The 15,880-nt window shown below is 35.5% G+C and overlaps 1 protein-coding gene across 2 annotated transcripts in view; it reads right to left on the reverse strand.

Annotated features, from left to right (window-relative positions):
• Positions 1 to 15,293, reverse strand: part of ppp2r5cb (protein phosphatase 2, regulatory subunit B', gamma b) — a 41,119-nt gene extending 25,826 nt beyond the window's left edge. Inside the window, exons 1-3 of one of the 2 annotated variants that reach the window (XM_084432017.1) lie at positions 14,911 to 15,293; positions 14,273 to 14,332; positions 8,206 to 8,368 (exon numbers count right to left, since the gene is read on the reverse strand). In XM_084432017.1, the coding sequence (XP_084288143.1) occupies positions 8,206 to 8,368; positions 14,273 to 14,332; positions 14,911 to 14,937 (250 nt within the window). In that variant the 5' untranslated portion in view covers positions 14,938 to 15,293. Of the gene's footprint in view, positions 1 to 4,714; positions 4,901 to 8,205; positions 8,369 to 14,272; positions 14,333 to 14,910 lie in introns of those variants that run through there. The other variant, XM_084432018.1, reaches the window with a different exon arrangement.
• Between the last annotated feature and the right edge of the window lie 587 nt (positions 15,294 to 15,880).

Raw genomic sequence — 15,880 nt, forward strand, 5'->3', positions numbered from 1 at the left:
AGCGCGCATACGTAGCGCACGCGCGGCAGAGAGAGAGCGAGATACCTCGCGTGTGTGTGTGCAGAGCAGCCGTCATTTCTCAGAGGTGTGTGTGTTTACCTTAGCTGTTTATGGTTTATGGTCCATGAGCATATAGCTGCAGATATTATTATGGGCTATGGCAGTATTGACCTAAATGCACTTAGTTTTTATGAGAGAACATTTCATTTTTAAACCTTTCTGCAGGCCAGTAGGCTTTTACATTATTATTTAATGTACACATGAGTGGGGTCAAGTTAAACATTTAATTTTATACTTTGCAATGTGCTAAATAAATATTTGCATACAATTTTATTTGATTTATTCTTTGAAACTTTAATATTAATTTATGCAATTGCAATGCCTTGATTTTAGTAAAGTTAGTACACAGTCATAGCCATAAATGCAATGGTACTAATAATTGGCATAATTTCTTTCGGTTTTCGTCCTTGGTTTCCTCTTTTTCGGTTTTCGGTTTCGGCCAAGAATTTTCATTTCGGTGCATCCCTAACCACAACCTCTTAGACGGCATTCTGCTCAGAGACAGTGCTCCAGCGTATCAACAATGACCGCGCGGACTATGATGACAGACAGCTCGCTCACGAGGGAGGGCGGGTCTGTGTTGAAACGCTGCTGTCAATTAACAATCGTGCGTCCGACCGTGTGACTCGATTTGAGACAGGGGAAAACATATAAGGAGATTCAAAAAAGAGCACTGGATGGATTTTTATCATTATATGATGGTTGGGTCCTTTACTCCACGACCTCGAGCCAAACACCCCCCAGAAGCCTTTCTCCCCTTGGTTGAACATTATTAAAGTTAGAGCTTATTTAGAGAGATCAGCCGGATGGTTTAGTGCAGGCGCTAATGGATCCTATGATGTATCTGGTAAATTACTCCACTAATAATGCCCAGAATGGCACCACACTTCTACAGTAGTACAGATAGGTTCTGTACTCATAAAACGAGGCATTGGAAAGTTTGTAAGTACATCAGGAGTTTATTTAAATAACACTTGCCTGACGGCTAATGCTACCGCTAACCCGGACATCAACGTCACTTCCGTGATTTGGGAAAAGCCTGTAAAAGTCCTGGCAGAAACCGATGCATAAGGATGTAGTGTAACGACGAATTATTATTTTTTCTGAAGGGTTGACAACTAATAATTGTTGCAAACTGGCACTACCAACAAAATATCAGTGCATTCCTGGAAGTGGGCGTCGTTACACTACATCCTTATGCATCGCTTTCTGCCAGGACTTTTACAGGCTTTTCCCAAATCACGGAAGTGACGTCGATGTCCGGGTTAGCGGTAGCATTAGCCGTCAGGCAAGTGTTATTTAAATAAACTCCTGATGTACTTACAAACTTTCCAATGCCTCGTTTTATGAGTACAGAACCTATCTGTACTACTGTAGAAGTTTGGTGCCAATCTGGGCATTATTAGTGGGGTAATTTACCAGATACATCATAGGATCCGTTAGCGCCTGCACTAAACCATCCCGGCTGATCTCTCTAAATAAGCTCTAACTTTAATAATGTTCAACCAAGGGGAGAAAGGCTTCTGGGGGGTGTTTGGCTCGAGGTCGTGGAGTAAAGGACCCTAGGCTGATTTTACTCCGAACCGTCCCTTTAATGTGCACCGGCTCATCCGCACAACAACAGTGTTTGGTGCTCCAGAACGCAAACCTTAAAACAGGTTCCAAGGTGCAAGCGGTGAAAAAATAAAATAATAATAATAATAATAATAATAATTATTATTATTATTATTATTATCTCCATGTAAACTTTAAAAAAAAGGCGCATATGTGAAAACGCTGACGGCGTGCACAAGCGTATTACGTGTTTAGTCTATAGGTATGTGCGTTTGATTATATATGTGCGCAGGCGTGTGTCTTTCTTTATAAACTGACCTCAACAAATAACTTGTCTGGCCTTAATTTATAATACAGAATTGTTTATTGCTTCCACATAGCCATGTGACCTGGATTCATTTTGACCACGTTTCATCTGTGCAGAGGTGAAGACCAGAGTCAATCAAAACCTCAAACACAACTGGCCTTTAAATGACCTGTTACACACAATGAGCCGGTTTCATATTTGATACACACATTTCTAAGGCACGTCGCTGTTTCACTCGATCTCCTCAGTCCTTCTGTGTCTGACTGATATTTACACTCTTTTATCTAGTAAAAGTCTCTCAGTGTAATTGTACAAACGTCCTCCTTCAGCTCGTGTTTTTCTGCTGTCAAATCTGCATTTTATCAAGTATATATTAGAATAACTTTGATATTGTTAGTAATATTTCATCTGCACTGAAGCAGCTTCGGTTTACTTGATTATCCATCATCATTTATTAGAAAAATCATGCATATCAAATATGATCATCAGGCTTTTGAGGAGGGTTTATTTGTTCATCTCTCAATCATCATTGCATTATATGCTTTGATCATAAAACTAAGCATTTAGATATCATCTTACTAAGACATATTATTGACATTTACATGCATTTATGCAAAGTATCTGCTACACAGTTATTGATTTAAATTAAAAGTATCAGAATTTCATTTGACTATTTGTCCATATAAATATCAGCATCTGCAGCAAAGTGCATTTTTTGGCATAATTGTCCCCCCTCCATATTCACTATATTATATAAAATATGAGCTATAAGTTATGATCATAAAACTAAGCATTTAAATAACATCTTACCAAAACATATTTTATGTAAGTATCTGCTGTTCTGTAATAAAGATGTCATTGATTTACAAACAAGCATCAGAATTGAAAAAAAATTTGTCCATATAAATATCAGCATCTGCAGCAAAGTGCATATTTTTGCTCAGAGTCTCTGAATAAAACAGCTGTTTTTTCCTCACTTTATAATTCTGTTTGAGCCATAAAAGTATCAAATAAGATACAAAACATAAAATACACATCCAAACGGTTTTGTAATATTGTGTGTAAATGTTCGGACGTTGCATAAAAAAACTATTCTGACAAGTATTTCATATTTCAGGCTTTTTACAGCAGGTTAAAGCACTTTTGCATATTGCATTGACTTCAAGACTAACTTCAAATATGGTTTTATGCTTTTCAGAGTTTTATTTTTGCACAGTGATTCTTCACACAATCACATTTACACCTGTATTTAATGTAGATCACTAGAGGCTGGTCTTAAAACAGGTCTAAAATAATGTTTCGCATTGCAAACATCTTTATTATTGTGTTCCTGATACTGAAGTGCGATCTGTAAAGGTCACGCCTGTGAGAAACTCGACTCACGGTTCCCCTGATGCACATGGGAGTGGCGAGTGTGGTTCACATGTGAAAACCTCACTGCAATGACACTGACATTTCAACCAGCGTCACACGGGTCCGGCTCGTGCAAGGTCAACTTTAAGAGCTTTGTATTCTCAGCTATAAGAGCGTCTTTTTTGTGTGTGTGCAATGTCTATTTATGTGCACAGAAATATGTGTATTCTGTGTAGTATGTGCACATTATGCATGTTGAACGTCGCTCCAAATTTCCTCTATCAATGAACCTGAACTCAGTTTGACTCCAAAGACGACGATTCAATCTGCAGTCCACTAAACACAAAGAAAGTCTTTGAAAGATCAGTCTTTAATGTTCTGCATGTCTAGCATGCAAATATTCTGCATGCATTAAATACTGCATCCCATAATGCAATGCAACCTTCCTTTTCACTGGGATGAATGGCTCTATGCATGATTACTAGCGCTGGGAAACGATTCATCGCATCCACAAATAAATTGTGTTTACATAATATATGTGTGTGTACTTGTATAATAATTTTGTATATATAAATACATATCTGCATAACATCTGGCAGATATTCAACCTGATTCATGTGTGAGACAGTCCAACAGAAGGACGGACAGAACCAGTCAAAAAGTTCTGCTCATATTTTAGTACAATTTTCTAGCAGATAATCTGTGATAATGTGAGAAATGTTGAAGGTGTCTGAATAATGTTTGGTTTGACTGTATATTATGCAAACACAAACTTTTATTGTTGGATGCCACAGCACTGATATTTACATAACGTTCACAGTATACACACTATATACTTCAGGAATGTTCGTACGCCACTCTGAGCGATCAATCACCAGTTGCACGCAACTTTTTACTTTTTGCATGTAATGTTTAAAACATGCATGAATAATCACAAGCACAATCCCTTCATCTGACTCATGCATGAGGGGAAACAGAGCTGCAGCTTCGGCACACATGCATGCATGCATTCTTCCTGAAGCTGTGACATCACTTCCTGTGACATCAGGGGTCTGGTTGAGGGGGGGATGGGACTAGTTAAACAGACCCCCCCCCCCTCCTCCTCTTTAACCAGCGCACTGTAAACAGAGTTTTCCACAGTAACCCGAGGCTGCGTTTCTAAACCTACATGAACAGCATGTTTATGCATCGAGTGCATCAAGTAGACTCACAAATGCATGTGTTTGTGATGCACAAAAAGGTCTAAAAATAAAGCAATGAACACATCTGGAATCCACACCAAAAAAATCGGTGTTTTCCTTAAGAAAAAATTAAAATAAAACGCCTCCAGCGCCGTAACTTCTTCTGTGTTCGTAACGGCGGCCACAAATCATTGCATAGCAAACCTTCCCCGTTGCTCTCAGCCTAGACAGACCCAACACACACACACACACGTCTCACCTCTAAAGTGCATGAGGGCCACGGGCTGAAAGGGCCCGTTGGCGTTCGGGGCGTCCAGAACCATCCTGGCCTCGTCTTTAGAGCATGTCAACATCTATCAGTCCAAACGGGCCCGGCTAACTTGAGCTGTTAGCCTCCATTTTAGCACAAACACTCTCAGCAGAAAATGAAGCTCCGCTGCTGGAGGGAAGCTGCTAGTTAGTGATGTCACACATCAAAGGGAGGCTGCGGATTGGCTGGAGGAGATCATGTGATCTGAACCAGGAGAGGAGGCTGCTGATTGGCTGGTGGGAGCTGGAGGAGGCGGGACCTGAGGATTTGATTGGCTGAATGCATATGATGGGATATTTCACACTGCTAACCAGTGCTGGTGAAGAGCAGTGAGTAACGGCTGCTCATGACATGTGCACTTTATTGTGCCGCTCTGCTGCTTAGAATTGTGGGTAAAGTGTGTGTTGGTAATTGGAAGTTGATTTCCTGGATTCCTTTTTTTTAATGGTTGAATTTAACTTTAATAATCAAATTAAATTCTTAAAACAATTTATTAATGCATGATTACATTTTAATAACAATAGTGGCGTATGAAATGGTTTTTATTCTTTCAGAAATTTCTTGTTTTCGGTGTTAAATTTTCTGGAATGCATTTTTAATGGTTTAATTACATTTTAATAATCAAAAATTATGTCTAATCAACTGAATATATAAAATGTAGGAAATGCATTAGTTTTTTAAAGATTTTAACAATATTTGTGCCCTATGAAATGTGTTCGACTTTTCAGAAATTCTGTTCTGGATTGTTTTTTTTTTAAATAGTTTAATTCAATTTCAATAATCAAAAATGATGTCTAATTAACTGAATTCATAACACTTAAATATTTTTTTTGGTTTCCGGTTTTAATTTTTCTGGAATCCATTTTTAATGGTTTAATTATATTTTAATAAAAAAAAAATGATGTCTAATCAACTGAATTCATAAAACGTAAAAACATAATTAGTTTATTAATATTTACAATATTTGTGCCCTATGAAATATGTTTGACTTTTCAGAAATTCTGTTCTGGATTTTAAATGGTTTATTAATAAAAAATAAAATAAAAAAAGTCTAATCAACTGAATTTCTATGAAATGTACTTTACTTTTTCATAAATGTCTGTTCTATATTTTCTGGATTCTGTTTTGTATGATTTAATACCCATTAATAATCTAAATGGGTGGTAATCAAATTAATTAGATTTTTTTTTTTATTAATGCATAAGCTTTTAAAAACGTATTATTATTTTAAACGCCCTGGTACCCATCCACATCACTCTTACTTCATCACGCTCTCTTGCATCATAATGATATTGAAAACTGCACAGATGTGTGTAAGCAGTTCTGCATCCGGACAGTCAGGACAGTAAATCTGTCGTTTCCCTAAAACACGTCCTTTAGCGAGAAACACCATATCTTGGCTTTACCTGTGCCGGGTTTCAGCCGGAAGCAAAACCAGAGACGCTGATGGTAAATAAAGAAAAAACGATGACATAACAGTTTGACAAAAGCCCTTCTCAGACGCATGATGAACCGCAGCGAAACACTGACAGGAAAACCGCATTTCAACACCTGCAGATGCAAGAGCTCAGAGGAATAAGCCCCAACCCTGAACCAAAACAAGGAAAATTTCTCTATATTTTACACTATATTCTGACACTTTTAAGGAGTCAAATTTAAAATATAGGAACCTTTCAGATGCATTTATGCTATTAAATCAATATATTAGTTATCTATGTAAAATATATACATGCATAGAATGTAGATAGATATTTTAAAGGCATCCATATATTTTATGGTTATTATATGATTTTACTGGGTGCATATAATAATAAATACATAAAAATTATTGAAAATATAATTGACAAATTTGACTGGAGATATCTACAGTAAAATTTGTCAATTATATTTGCACTAATTTTTTTATATATTTAACATTTTATATATATATATATATATATATATATATATATATATATACACCCAGTAAAATTTATTTAAAATGTATATTAGGGCTGTCAAAGTTAATGCTAAAATTCATTTTGTGATTATTTTTTCCTGTTTAGCGTGTTAATATTTAATTAAAAAGCTCAGTTTTTCACTGCAAACGTGTGATTTGCATGATCAGAGAACATGTGCACATCTTAGTGACTTATTTTAAGCTTTGAATGTCGTTTTGCATTTTTAAAGATGATCTCAGCATGATTCTCAGCTGTTTTTAGTAACAGTGATGTGCAAGGGGAACACAAAGTAATATGAAATATTACACGTACAGAACTGTGTCTCTGCGGCTCCACAAATGAGGAAGTGAAAGCAGATCCTTCATATTTTCATTTGAGTCAGCACTGGATATTAGTTTAGGTATATTAGTTGTATTAAAGGATTAAATGAAAAGCATTACTGCACTATATTCTTGTGCACTATATAATATATTAGGGATGTCGATTAAATGCATTCATTTAATTAAGTAGTTATGGAAAAATAAGAAACATTAAAATGATCAGGCTTTAGAATACACTTAGAATGACCCTAAACTTCAAGATATTAGAGCAAAAAATGCCCCGTATGAGTTTGTCTTATATTTATATCATGAAATAGTTCATGCAATATCACACGAGTGCTGCTTCTGTCCCGAACTGCATGAGTGCAAATGTGGTATTGATTTTATACAACTGTTCAATAAATAAGTTAATATTGTGTTATGTTTTACCCACAATATTGTCTGTGTTTGCTCAATTTTGCAAATAAAAATATTACCTATAAAGCCAGAGAAGAACTGCTGTGTGTCTCTGACCATTTACTTCATTCCTGAATGAATCAGCCGTTTGAACGAATCAATTGGGAGAACCAATGATTCAATGACTCATTCATAAGAAGATCCATTCACTTCATTCCTGAATGAATCAGCCGTTTGAACGAATCAATTGGGAGAACCAATGATTCAATGACTCATTCATAATAAGATCCATTCACTTCATTCCTGAATGAATCAGCCATTTGAACAAATCAATCGGGTGAACCAATTATTCAATGACTCATTCATAAGAAGATCCATTCACTTCATTCCTGAATGAATCAGCCGTTTGAACAAATCAATCGGGTGAACCAATGATTCAATGATTTACTCATTTCGACATTTACCGGCACCTACTAGCAGTTTTAGTTTCTTATTTAGAGTATCATTAATTTATTAATTTTTTTATCATATTTTGGGGATAGTTTACATAGAAATGAAAATTCTACTTTCATTTACTCACCTTCATGTCATTTCAAACCTAATAATCATTTCTCAGCCACATTTGATGCGCGTTTAATTTGCTATTACAAAAACTATATATATATATATTAAAAAAAATCTAAATATTCATAAAAACTATAATAGCATCTCAAAAATACTTTCTGTCTGTCTTGAAAACCATTAAAATGTAAATGTGAAAACCAAAATGACTTTAAGGTCTCACCTTTGAACGGCGGTAGTTTCTGTAGTTCTCGATTGTTGCTCAGGCTGAATCTGGACGAGCTCGTTCTCTTCTCCTTCTTCAGCGAGGTTTGAGATCCCGACGGTTTTCCCTTCAGCAGCTGTGTGGTCGGCGGGACACTGTTCCCACCCTTCTTGTTCGATCCCTGATGAAGACATTTATTTTACAGTTAAAGTAAAAGGCATTGATGCACAATGTGTGCATTAATCTATGGTTTCCGCCACAGAATAAAACATTTTAAAAGATAACTGCGACTTTTTATCTCAGAATTGTGAGATATAAAGTCAGAATTGTGAGATATAAAGTCAGAATTGCGTGTAAAATAGTCAGAATTGCGAGATACAGTCAGAATTGCGAGATATAAAGTCAAAATTGCGAGATAGTCAGAATTGCGAGATATAAAGTCAGAATTGCGAGATATAAAGTCAGAATTGCGTGTAAAATAGTCAGAATTGCGAGATACAGTCAGAATTGCGAGATATAAAGTCAAAATTGCGAGATAGTCAGAATTGCGAGATATAAAGTCAGAATTGCGTGTAAAATAGTCAGAATTGCAAGATACAGTCAGAATTGTGAGATATAAAGTCAGAATTGCGAGATATAGTCAGAATTGCGTGATATAAAGTCAGAATTGCGAGATAAAGTCAGAATTGCGTGATATAGTCAGAATTGCGAGATATAAAGTCAGAATTGCGAGATATAAAGTCAGAATTGCGAGATATAAAGTCAGAATTGCGAGATATAAAGTCAGAATTGCGTGATATAGTCAGAATTGCGAGATATAGTCAGAATTGCGAGATATAAAGTCAAAATTGCGAGATAGTCAGAATTGCGAGATACAGTCAGAATTGCGAGATACAGTCAGAATTGCGAGATATAAAGTCAAAATTGCGAGATAGTCAGAATTGCGAGATATAAAGTCAGAATTGCGAGATATAAAGTCAGAATTGCGTGTAAAATAGTCAGAATTGCGAGATACAGTCAGAATTGCGAGATATAAAGTCAAAATTGCGAGATAGTCAGAATTGCGAGATATAAAGTCAGAATTGCGTGTAAAATAGTCAGAATTGCAAGATACAGTCAGAATTGTGAGATATAAAGTCAGAATTGCGAGATATAGTCAGAATTGCGTGATATAAAGTCAGAATTGCGAGATAAAGTCAGAATTGCGTGATATAGTCAGAATTGCGAGATATAAAGTCAGAATTGCGAGATATAAAGTCAGAATTGCGTGATATAGTCAGAATTGCGAGATATAAAGTCAGAATTGCGAGATATAAAGTCAGAATTGCGAGATATAAAGTCAGAATTGCGTGATATAGTCAGAATTGCGAGATATAGTCAGAATTGTGAGATATAAAGTCAGAATTGCGAGATATAGTCAGAATTGCGTGATATAAAGTCAGAATTGCGAGATAAAGTCAGAATTGCGTGATATAGTCAGAATTGCGAGATATAAAGTCAGAATTGCGAGATATAAAGTCAGAATTGCGTGATATAGTCAGAATTGCGAGATATAAAGTCAGAATAGCGAGATATAATGTCAGAATTGCACGTAAAATAAAGTCAGAATTGCAAGATATAAAGTCAGAATTGCGAGATGTAAAGTCAGAATTGTGTGTAAAATAAAGTCAGAATTGCGAGATGTAAAGTCAGAATTGTGATATATAAAGTCAGAATTGTGAGATATAAAGTCAGAATTGTGTGTAAAATAAAGTCCGAATTGCGAGATAGTCAGAATTGCGAGATATTAAGTCAGAATTGCGAGATATAGTCAGAATTGCGAGATATAAAGTCAGAATTGCGTGTAAAATAAAGTCAGAATTGCGAGATATAAAGTCAGAATTGCGAGATAAAAAAGTCAGAATTGCATGTAAAATAAAGTCAGAATTGCGAGATATAAAGTCAGAATTGCGTGTAAAATAGTCAGAATTGCAAGATATAAAGTCAGAATTGCGTGTAAAATAGTCAGAATTGCGAGATATAGTCAGAATTGCGTGATATAAAGTCAGAATTGCGAGATATAGTCAGAATTGCGAGATATAAAGTCAGAATTGCGTGTAAAATAGTCAGAATTGCGAGATATAGTCAGAATTGTGAGATATAAAGTCAGAATTGCGTGATATAGTCAGAATTGCGAGATATAAAGTCAGAATTGCGTGTAAAATAGTCAGAATTGCGAGATATAGTCAGAATTGCGAGATATAAAGTCAGAATTGCGAGATATAGTCAGAATTGCGAGATATAAAGTCAGAATTGCTTGATATAAAGTCAGAATTGCGTGATATAAAGTCAGAATTGTGTGATATAGTCAGAATTGCGAGATATAAAGTCAGAATTGCAAGATATAGTCAGAATTGCGAGATATAAAGTCAGAATTGCGTGTAAAATAAAGTCAGAATTGCGAGATAGTCAGAATTGCTTGATATATAGTCAGAATTGCGAGATATAAAGTCAGAATTGCGTGATAAAAAAGTCAGAATTGCATGTAAAATAAAGTCAGAATTGCGAGATATAGTCAGAATTGCAAGATATAAAGTCAGAATTGCGAGATATAAAGTCAGAATTGCGTGTAAAATAAAGTCAGAATTGCGAGATATAGTCAGAATTGCGTGATATAAAGTCAGAATTGCGAGATATAAAGTCAGAATTGCATGATATAGTCAGAATTGCGAGATATAAAGTCAGAATTGCTTGATATAAAGTCAGAATTGCGAGATATAAAGTCAGAATTGCGTGATATAGTCAGAATTGCGAGATATAAAGTCAGAATTGCGTGTTATAAAGTCAGAATTGCGAGATATAAAGTCAGAATTGCGAGATATAGTCAGAATTGCTTGATATATAGTCAGAATTGCGAGATATAAAGTTAGAATTGCGTGATATAAAGTCAGAATTGCGAGATATAAAGTCAGAATTGCATGATATAGTCAGAATTGCGAGATATAAAGTCAGAATTGCGAGATATAAAGTCAGAATTGCGAGATATAAAGTCAGAATTGCGTGATATAGTCAGAATTGCGAGATATAAAGTCAGAATTGCTTGATATAAAGTCAGAATTGCGAGATATAAAGTCAGAATTGCGAGATATAAAGTCAGAATTGCGAGATATAAAGTCAGAATTGCGTGATATAAAGTCAGAATTGCGAGATATAAAGTCAGAATTAGGGCTGAACGATATATCGTTATCGTATCTATATCGAGATATGAACTTTCAAGATATTACTATCGAAAAAAGCAACGATATAGACGATATAGATTTCCCCTCTCCGCGCTCGCCCTGCATACAACTCTGGCAGTCACAACAAACATCAGTTTTACGAGTGCCCTTGAATGCACCGCTAAAGCCAGCGCGCACACACTACCAGGGACGTGGGAACTATAATGTGAGAGGGGGGCCGGCGTTTCCATGGTGACGCGTCATTGCTTGTCACGTGACACACCGCAGCAGCAACAGCGCTGAATGAATGATGATCTGCTTTTATGTCATTTTTCCTTTTTTATTCAGAATATTCACAAATGTGTTAGCTATGGCATGAAATATCTGATATTCCGATTGTCAAATACATGCAAGTGGAAGTATATTGTTGTTTAAACACCTTTAAAACGATCGCGTTAGTTGAGCTGTATGCGCGATGGCCGCCGCCGTGTTAGTTTGTGCCGCAGACACAGTTCAGAGAATCGGATCTGTTGGATTTACAACCTCTATGTTTACAACACGTGAATTCATCCACTTCTCCCGAAATACTTAAAAGTAAGTGGCTGGTGAACTGGGAATAGAATAGAGTAAACATTGAAGTTACTTACACAATGTGTATCTGATATGAATAAAACGTGTCGAATTATAATGGAAAGGATTATTATTACCTCTTCCATAGACATCAGTGTGTATTTTACAAACTCTAAATGTATTGTTTTTTTAGTACTTGCGTAGTCATATCGTATTGTATCGATATCGAGATATCTGGCATGAAAATCGAGATATGAAATTTTGTCCATATCGTTCAGCCCTAGTCAGAATTGCGTGATATAGTCAGAATTGCGAGATATAAAGTCAGAATTGCGAGATATAAAGTCGAAATTGCGTGTTTATGTCTCACAATTCTGACTTTATAAAATGCAATTAGATAGAGAATGAAATAAAGAGTAAGATTTACCTTTTTTATTTTTCATTCTGTGGCAGAAACAAGCTTTCATATAAATCAACATCAAGATTTAATGTTTATGTATAAAAGAACGTGTGTTTAGGTCATGTAATGGCAACATTTTGCAGGCATCTATTTTCTTTCATAAACTCGCTACAAAGCATCAATGCATCTCAATGCACGCATGCATTATGATGCACATCAGCGCAGAACCTTTAATCTGTGGCCAAATCTGACCCGAGTGTCTCCAAAGAGAGCCTGGATCATGAACACATCCACATCTCTCAATAATCGGGAGAAGTTATTGTCGCTAACAAACTAAAACCCTGAAAAAAATATTTTTGTTGGTTGAAAAAGTAAAATATTTAAAAACGTAAACTTATTTTATTAAACAATTCTTATTTTTAGGGATGCACAATATATTGGCCAACATATCGGTATCGGCCGATATACGTTCAGTTTTAATGTTATCGTTATCGGCCTGATTATATTAAAGCCGATAAATAATGTATTATTTCCTTCAGCTGAGACACTTCAGATGCGACTGTTCAACATGATGGTTTTGAAGTACTTGAAATATGACTGGAATCACTTTGAAAAGGAAAACAGAGTCATATTTTCCAAATTTTCAATCACATTTTTGTCATATAGGCTACATAAAATTATAATGAGAACATTATAATTGTGTGATTGGGACATGGTGAGACTTTTGTTTTTGAAATCAGGCTCTTCAAATTCATTAAAAAAAAAATTGGGATTTAGATTTATAGGCCAATAATATATCGGCGATCGGCTTTCAAATATAAAGAATTATTAGCCTGACGTCGTCATACTCAGATTCTAGTCAGAATGTGAGTCTGAGACTGCTCCATAGAGATTTGATTATGGGGTGTGTCTCAACCGAACCAGGAAAAAAAAAAACTCTGCACTCAATTGGATAGACCTACAACCAATCAGAGCAACGGAGTAAATGACGCATGTTCTTCATTCATATTTTCAACCAACAAAATGTCGCGGCTCTCTGTTCCTCTTTTAAAATGAATGCGCTGTGAATATCTTCTATAACAGACGCGATGGCGGAATCTACACATGATTTTTAATAAACAAAGTTCGGGAGGAGCACGTACAAATAATCAATCCAATATCAACTTGTCAACAAACAATATCATGTCTAACGTCGTTACCCTATCTATCAGCATGAGGAAGCATATTCACTCTGTAAACTTACCTAACACGCCTTGACAGTTTTTCAGCATCCCTCCACCACCCCGAATCCTCACTCTTGTCTTGTTCTCTCACAACCAGGAATACGGGGGAGTATGGCTACCGAGCCCACAGCCCTCTCCTCGGACAGCACGTCATATACGCATTTATTCTATCGACTTATTTGTGTGAAATCTTATATACGCATTTATTCTATCTGACTTATTTGTAAATGTGAACTCGTGAAATCTCAATTCTCCAGCAGCAGTCGTCTTTGTTGTAAACTAATTCAAATCAAGCGCTCTTTGGTGACGTGGATGATTACGTTACCGTTGCTCATCTGTCCATCATCGTATAAAGCCCGCCCTGACAATTTGATTGGTCCGAACAATTTTTGTTCGGGCATAATAGCTCCTCAACGGAGCGAGTCCAGACCGAACTTCCCGACCAAAAAATGTTGTGGGCGGGGTTCGGGCTGGCACCCAGGCTAAAGAATTATTGTTATCGGCCAACATTTTCATATCGGTGCATCCCTACTTATCTTCATTTAATTTAACTTGATGTGCTATATATATATTAAATATTAATGAAAATGACAAAAACGCACAACAAAATTATAATAAAATTACAATATGTACACACACACAAATAAAAAACATTATATAGATAGATAAATATAAAAAAATCCAGTCTGAATTACCTCATGTTCGGAGTTCTCCTGTCCTCCTGTTTTACCAACTTTTACAGATTTTGTTGAATCCTATAAAGAAAATAAAGACTATAAAAAAGTGATCTTGCATTTTCCCCTAAAAAAACAAAAAAGAACTTAATAATTTTGTGAACAGAAAGAGACCAGCTGATTTTAGCAATCCAGGTCAAGCACCTAATGTTCAAGCCTTGACCAAATGCACTAAAAAAAATACCTAAACTTTATGTTTATATACACAAGCATTTTGTACATTCAATCACGCATTCGGTGAAAACAATATTTACATAAACGAGAAACCACCAATATTATCCTGCTAACCGGCTAAAGTTAGCTTCGCTACGAAACCTGAACGTAAACAGAAATAAACTGTACATAAATACACACACAGATCATTTAAAGTCACTTAAAGTGCTATGTTTGACAACTAGGGATGTAAATCTGTTGAATGTTTTAAATATCACTCCTATATAACCTGGTTTATGGTGAGCAGAGCTGGAGTTAGCATGAATGCTAATGTCTCGAGCTGAGGGATGAAACTAATCTGCCTCTTTGATCCGAGTATGTATCCATATTTTTCCCATTTTTCTCAGATTTTCCTCCACATAAGACCCCGGGAATATGTATCTCACCTTGTCTTTCTTGACTTTATTCGGCATGGCACTCAGAAGCGTGTGTTTCCAGTCAGTCTGTCAGTCAGTAAGTGTGTGTGTGTCTGTGAGAGAAACTCCTGCAGCTGGTTAATTACCACTAAACTAAACTGAACTGAACTAATCTGAATTAAACTGAACTGAACAGATAATGAACTCATCCTGCATCTTCCCTTCTCCTGCACTTCAACTGTTCTTCATTCTCATCATATGCAGGCATGAAATAACGCATTTCATTAATGTAATATTTTACACTGAGGACATTAATCATTCAGTGTTGCAGTTAAATAATGTGTGCTTCACAAACACAATATTGTTTATGTTCACTTCTGCTTTATGGACTCGTGTCTCTGTCGAGTGTTTGAAATGTTGGCGCTGTTTTATTATGTGTTTTGTATTATTCTGCTGCCATCTGATGGACACTCACTGTATGAGCCCTACATTAATATTACATAAATGCTTGGTAGCCTACATTACATACAGTTTAAACACATTTTATTTATATATGTATATAGTGTTTAATATACCTCGGTTTCACAGACTAGACGTAAGCCTAGTCCCTATATAATATAGAAATATACACACACACACACACAAACTTTCGTTAGATGCGATTAATCAATTGACAGCACTCTCTCTCTCTGTATGTATAAACTCAACTGCATTTTGTATTTACTTGGGTTATTTTTGTGTAATATAAAAAAATTGTTTTATGATCTATTCTAAATCATTTAAGAGTGACAAATGTGCAAAAAAATTATTTTATAAATTAAATTATATTTTCACAGCACTGTATATAGTAACAGTTTACAATAAAACTGTACATTTTAAAACATTTTTGCTTCTTGTTTTGTGGAAATAACATTTTAAAATAAGTTTTTTTTTATGAAACGTTTTTTTTAAACATTATTCATTTGTTTTGTGTTTTTTTAAATAACAATTTACAATGTTT

This window comes from Rutilus rutilus, assembly GCF_951802725.1.
Source record: "Rutilus rutilus genome assembly, chromosome: 15".
NCBI classification, from domain to species: domain Eukaryota; kingdom Metazoa; phylum Chordata; class Actinopteri; order Cypriniformes; family Leuciscidae; genus Rutilus; species Rutilus rutilus.